The 7,316-nt window shown below is 40.0% G+C and overlaps 1 protein-coding gene across 3 annotated transcripts in view; it reads left to right on the top strand.

Annotated features, from left to right (window-relative positions):
* LOC5519069 (muscle calcium channel subunit alpha-1) overlaps window positions 1-1,516 on the top strand; it is a 29,269-nt gene extending 27,753 nt beyond the window's left edge. For all 3 annotated transcript variants that reach the window (XM_048723358.1, XM_048723359.1, XM_048723363.1), the window contains one exon: window positions 42-1,516. In XM_048723358.1, coding sequence (XP_048579315.1) covers window positions 42-326 — 285 coding nt within the window. In that variant the 3' untranslated portion in view covers window positions 327-1,516. The remainder of the gene's footprint in view (window positions 1-41) is intronic.
* The last annotated feature ends 5,800 nt before the right edge of the window (window positions 1,517-7,316 follow it).

The following is a 7,316-nucleotide window of genomic DNA, read 5'->3' on the forward strand; positions in this document are numbered from 1 at the left end:
AAGGCATTTCATTCCTTCTCCATCGTTTCACTAACTTTTAGGCTCTGCAAGACGAGGAACTCGACGAAGACGACACCATAGTACGGGTGGTAGAACAAGAAATAGCAGAAGCTTTTGACCTCTCGACCGACCAACTAAATGACGCTGCTGAAAGGCTGTTGTCTGAGCTTGAAGAAACTTTGAAGAACGAAGAAGAAGTTGAAAAGGAGGAAGCAAGGCTTGAAGCAGAAGCTCAAGCGGATAAATCCGAAGAGGGAAAAGATAATTTTTGGAAGAAAGGTCTTCAACCGTCACCTGACAGTTGTATAGTCATTACTGACCTTTGATGATTGAATAGATAACTATTTTTTATTGATATTGCATAGAAGCCACGTCATCTGAAGCCCGTTATTTGACAAAGGTTACGGGTAGTATCTGAAGGAAGTTCTCTCGCCACGCGCAAGAACAATTCGTGAATTGGAGGAGAGATTTACTTACGGGTGAGGTGATAGAAGCAGCAAAACAAGAAGCATCAGACAAATATCTATGTTGCCCAGGTACAATTTTACAAGAATATTTTGATACAAAAAAGTCACAAAAAGCACTCCGCGAAAACTACAAGTGAAAGAATCCTGCCATTGACAGTCAGTCCACAGGTCTATAGCTATTGTCATGTGGACGAATTTGGTTGATAGTATAAATTGATCTTGACTAATTTCTTTTACATTGGTTCTTTTTTATGTCACGTAATTTATTTTTTGGCCCGCCAAGCTTTACGGCAAATAAGCCAAAGGAAAGAGGAAATCGGTATACATACACGTACACGACATAGATGAAATATTTTCAATTAATATATCATATATACATTATTTATTTGCTTTTTGGCGATAGAGCATAATACCATACAATAGTTTCCTTTGCTTTGCTATTTGTTTGCGAAGCATTTAGTATTTGTTTTCAAAAGAAAAGTTGCGACTAATGTTAAATTTATGTCGATCCTCCCTTGAGACGCAGACGAATAGCGGTGTCATATTTATTTTATTAGTCTATTGATAGTTCACAGATAGCGGGTAGGAATTTGTTAGCACGTTTTATTGAGAACCCGTCGCCACGACAAAATAGATTTGTAGATTTGCATTTAAAAATCATTTAAATCACTTAAATTCCAAGAACCTTAGTTATTGTAAAAGAACTGAAAATATATAATACATATTTTATTTGTGCGTTCCTTGGAAATGCCCTCGGACGCTTCTATGAACTTGTAGAATCGAGTTTGTATGGCATTCCAAACTAAGAAGGCTCGGAAGAAAAATATTTTTGTAGCCAATATTTATTCTCTAGACTAACGATAGAGTCGAGAAGACGTAGAGATGAGATTTTTTTTTATTGTAGAGGAATTTCCTACTTGGCTGTACATACGAATAAATTTTCTACCATTTCAGATAGGTGCCTTAGCTAGGGCCATATGATATTAGATTGTTTTAAGATATAAAAATGGAACGGTATACAATAAAGTTATTTTGCACAAATGAGAAAATCGTTCAAGTGTGGTGGTTTCTCCTACCCTCCTCCTCATGAATCTCAAAGAGCAGAAAAAGGATTGGGTTTCCTGTGGAAAAAAACAACGGAAGTGACAAACCGGAAGCGCAATTTCGCCACAGGTAACCCATTCTTTTCGTTCTTTTCAATAGGAATTGCCTGCGGAGAAGGCTAGGTTTGTCCATTATTCTTTCAAGGCACTGCGGGGGAAAAATGCATCAGGATTGGGTATACATCTTCTACCCTTATCTTCGGAATAAACACACATACACACAAATACATGGAGAACATTGTATTTCGACCTTGTAAGCGACTAAGATACATTCTTATTACTTACAAAATTCAGAAATAAATAATTAACTTTCTAAATGCTAAAGGTTCTTAAATAAACGATAAAATAAAATACTGAAATCTTCGTACACGCCAAAACAAGAGCCCTAAACGCAGCACTTATAAGTATAAATAATTGAAATAAATGATAACAAAAATTCAGAGAAGTGCCAGGGAGGCCAGGAAAAACCCCCGAGGAAACCTGGACTGGGGCCAAGACACAAACTCTACTTCCCCAGTAAAGACAAAATGTACTTAAATTCCTAACGAATTAGTAATTTGTAATAGTTCTGAAGCGTCGTGCTTGATGTATCTAAATTTTGATGCAAGGAATCGCCATCCGACGTGTTTATCTATTAATTCCTTGTTAAGAAGGCAACAAGCAGGATTCGAGGCTGCTCCTGACCTTAAACTATGCAGCCCAAACGCATTAACATCGGAAACGAGAGGGCTTAGGAATTTTTTAAATTCAACTCTAATGGTTGAATAGGAAACGCCCTTACTGTCATGGAAACGCTCTTTAGACTTAGACTTAATTATTCTCCTAATTAAAGGAGACAAATTATCTTTCTGAGGCAGAGCACTTAGAAGCCTTTCTGTGATGGCTACCGGATTTTGATTTTGTGATTTTGTTAGATCTACTAATGAATATAGAATGGCCTTCTCTAAATTGGTCATTTTTCCTTTTAGGAACTTGGATTAACATATGATCATCCTTGATAGTGATATCTGATACTTTTATCTTAAGTAGCTCGTCTGCACGGAGGAAACCAGCATAGCCGACAAAAACAATAAATAGGAAAAGTAATACCGCTAGACTAACATAAGCTTGATAAAAACTAGCAATGTCTCTAACAATATTTAAAGAAATAGGTTCTTTTGGCTTTACTGGCCTGGCTAATCTACGTTTTGCAGCCTCCAACGCAGGTTTTAACAAGAGGGTGTTCTGTCGGCAGCGTCTGTAATCCCGCTAGCTTGTGCATCCATGTAATACCGTAGGCAACGCCCTCCACACTCGAGATTCCGACGCCTTTCTCTTCAGCAGATCTGGTCAACTCCGTAAGGAACAATGCTACGTGAAGTGGTTTGGCTGGTAGTGGTTTAACGTCAAACTTGGAGAGAGCCCATGCCCGCCATCTCATCCAACCTGTGTGGTACTTGCGCACTGTTGACTCAGCCTTGGCACCGGGAAGTAGATCAACGAGGCCGGGCAATGACTGCTGAAGACCAATGTCCTTTGGCATGTCTAATATCGAATACCCTTCCATAATATCTGAAAGAAACTGAAAAACTCACAGCATGTGTAGCGACGCATTAATATAATGCGTCCGTCCTTACACCCAAATGGTGATACAGACACCTAAATGGTGATACAGACACCTAAATGGTGATACGCAAACAGCGTAAGTAAACAACAACTGAAATACCAAACCAAAAAAGGTCCCTGCGCATTCACCGCATTGTTAACGTAAGTGGTTATAGTACTCTCATATTGCACACCTCAATGGTTCTTGCACATCCCCGCATTATGTACACCTAAATGGTGATTGTGTTAGTTCCACATTCACGCTTAAATGATGAAAAATAGAGATAAATTCATGCACCAACTGGTGATAGGCCTGAAACGAGTGGCTAAATGGAAAAATCTAAGCGAAGCGCGATATATTAAAAGAGGGACAGCCCGAAAAAACGGAGCGTTTGTGCTTGTACGCGACGGCCTGACCTTCAATTAAGAGATCTTCTATTCTAGGTAATACAAATACTTCCGTCCCGTAAGACTTGAACTTCAAGGCTGATGAATGCAAGAAAGGCCCAAAAAGGCTAGAGGGCCACTCAGGAATTATAAGTGTTCCCTGACCCTTACAACTCTGAAGCTTTCTGATAGTCGGGACGATAAGGCTGACAGGTGGACAGAGCCAGTTATTATTGCAAGTCCAGTCCTGTGCAAATGCATCGACGCCTGCACTCCCGGGTGAAGCGAACCTGGAATTATAACATGTTGGCTTGGTATTATAGGCCGATGCAAATCGATCAATTGTGTGAGGACCCCATTTCGCATCGAGAACCCTGAAAACCGATTGATTTACGGACCAGTCATCTTTGTCAACAAATCGACTTAATAGATCAGCACGCCGATTGTACTCGCGAGGGATCCATTCAACCTCTAACGAAATACCATTCTGGAGACAAATGTCAAAAATGTTCAATGCAATCTGTTGAAGCTCTGGAGAAGGACTACCGATAGAAATAATTCTGGCCGCGCCTTGATTGTCGGTGAATACTTTGGCTTTCTTATTGCGCAGTTGCTCAATATAAGAAAGACACACGTAGTCGACCGCCTTAAGCTCTCTGTAGGTTGAGCTCCGGCCGATATCTTCTTCCGTAAATAGACCGCTGACCGGTGCACCGTCAAGAGTAGCTGTATATCCGCCATAACCTGTTTCACTGGCGTCTGTAAACAAAAGCATGCAAGATGTAGAAGGGGAAGTAATACGATAACCATTGAAGCAGTCTATGTTAGTATACCAAAAACTAAGCTCCTCCTTAAGGCTTGGCGTAAAACGAACTATAGAATCCCATGATGATCTTGACTCATTAGTATGATACATCTGACGAGTTAACAATCGCGAGATAGGCCCGACAGCTAACGCGCATGACATTACGGTACCAGCGATCCTAGCAAGGAATCTGTGAGAACAATAACCATCCGAAAGAGCAGCATCCAGGAAACCTTTAACTTTTTTATCCGGAATAAATATTCAAAGCTATTCATAGCTATTGTATCAATAACAAATCCGATCCATTCTCCCGCTTGCATAGGAACCCAATGAGATTTATCCATGTTACAGAGCAAACCTGAAGATTCGAGATCTTTGCGCTGAATAGTACTAGCCACTTGAACCGATAACTTGTCTGGCTGGCTACCCAAACCGTCGTCCAAATATAAAAAAACTCACGTGTCCCATAGAGCGCCACCTTTTGACCAAAGGACGGAGAAATTTGGTGAAACAAAAACATGCAGAGCTCAAGCCAAATGGCAAAACGGTAAACTTAAAATATCTACGAGTGCCATCACTGAACACCCAAGAAAACCCCAGATATTGCTGATGTTCTTCATCTATATCAACATGATGATAACCGGATTTTAAATCCCATGTAAAGAACCAATTTTCCTCTTCTATGACCTGTGATAATGAACGTAAATCTTCATACTTAAATATTTGTTTCACTAGGTACCCATTAACATGTCTCAGATCGATAACTAGACGAAGTTTTTTCCCTTCCGCAACGGTTAAGGGATTAACGCAATACGGTGCTTTATCATGCTCAACTATGGTTGCTAAGCAACTCATAAATGGCTTTTGAAACAAAATCTTTGTTTCTTAAAGACGACAAATTATTGTTCGAAAAACAACGAGGAGGGTACATACCGAAAGGCAAGCGATAACCCATTTCAATCATTCTAAGAACAAATTCTGGAGCATCAATCGTGTCACGCCAAAAATTGACAGCTCGTTTTACACGACCCTTAACCGTTTCACTTGTACACCTTGTACACCAACACTTGTACGCAAACAATAGATTCCTTACGAAACGTGCAGAATACAAATAACTGCTAAACTGCGTTACCGCAGTTATTTATTTATTCTACCCTTATCTTCGGAATAAACACACATACACACAAATACATGGAGAACATTGTATTTCGACCTTGTAAGCGACTAAGATACATCCGAAGCCTGATAAAGCAGTAGTAGTTGTAAAAAATTACTTATCTGATAACACGGCCCAAGTCTTCGGGTATTGCTGACGATGGACCCGGAACTGATGACGTTGGTCGAAGCAGTAGCCCTTGATTGAGGTCTTGTCCTTAAGAACTTCTCCCTTCGCTGGCGTAGCTTATCCTTCTGCTTTTTCTCTGCGCGTTTCTCGGATCGGTAAAGCCGCTTTTCATCATCCGTATCAGACGCTAGGTCGTCCGAAATGTACTCGTTCCGGTGGCCCAACCAAACTCGCTCTTTTCATCGATGATGATTTTTATCCTCTTCCTGACTAGCTCTGTGCCTTCCAGAATCCGTCGTTTTGCTGTTTCTATAGAACGCGTTTCAATATTCGCAGCTGCGTCCTCGAGCTTCTCCATAACCTGCGCGCAGTGATCCAGTTGCGGTTGATTTCCTTTTGATTTACAAGTAAAGGACTCCCTTTTTGCCTTGAGCATAGCCCGTTCTACGCGTGTTCCGTTTTTCTCTGATAAGGCTTTCGCAAATGTACTAAGCTTTTCATCGATCAATTGCGAAAATTGCAGAAGGGATGGAGTGGAAACATCTTCCTTTGAGTCGGGCATTTTCGAAGTTTAGTCTTTCCACTGAAGTTTAGTCTCGTCGCTTACGTGTCGAGAGCCGAAGAACGAACATGACAAATTCACGCTATTTATACCAAATACACAGCGTGAATTACACACATACCAACACTATGCACTTGCACACCTTGTACACCAACACTTGTACAGAATACAAATAACTGCTAAACTGCGTTACCGCAGTTATTTATTTATTCTAAGAAAGGGAAGTGATAATATTCTAAAGGGGCGAATGAAAAAAAAAAAAAAAAAAAACGCCTGTGCTCTTATTCGATTTTTCATGTCCCCGTAGGGGGGCTTATTCAGAGCAAGAGGTGCTTGTCTTCAGTGGGAGACGCTTATTTTAAAATCCGTTTTATTTCTAGGGAAAAATACTTTTTTTACAACGTGCAACGAAGGTCTTATTAACAAAACAAGCTTTCAATGGTTAAATGTTGTGGCGTGTAGTACTGTCAGGTTTATTTTCACTTTACTTCTAACGTACTATAGGCTCAATTCGATCGCAAAATCAGTCCTCTCGTGTTTGGAGTGCCACAGGCAACACGTTTTGCGAGGAGCATTCATATTTTCCCTCTTAGATTAGACGAGGGCGTATTCGGAGGAGGCCCTAATTTGTGCAATTGTATATACACCTTTTGCTGTTCATTACCAGGAAATGTACATTCATTTGCGGCAATATACGATCAATAACGCGAATATACATTCATTTTCGTCATAAAGCACTCATTTGCGTGAACACAAATTTCATTAGCGATATTTACATCGCCTGTAACATTCAATCGCAAAAATCGACAGTCATTCGCGCCTTTCGTCATTCAAAGGCGAAAAATATACTTTCATCTGCGTTTTCATTCGACCATTAACAAAAAAAAGATAAACAATTAGGCGAATTGACAGTCATCTGCGTGCAACACATATTTATTAACATCTTTATAACAAAGAGTGAAATTCAATAGCATTTATAGACAGTCATTCACGCGAATATGATATACATTACTGGGTTTATACAAGCATTTGCGCGTTCTTTACATTCAATAACGAAAAATATATTTTCAATAACGGTGAGTCATGTTAAAGTTCTACATAGAGCATTTCGCTGCACTTTGCA

The sequence above is a fragment of the Nematostella vectensis genome, chromosome 1 (assembly GCF_932526225.1).
Source record: "Nematostella vectensis chromosome 1, jaNemVect1.1, whole genome shotgun sequence".
Lineage (NCBI taxonomy): Eukaryota > Metazoa > Cnidaria > Anthozoa > Actiniaria > Edwardsiidae > Nematostella > Nematostella vectensis.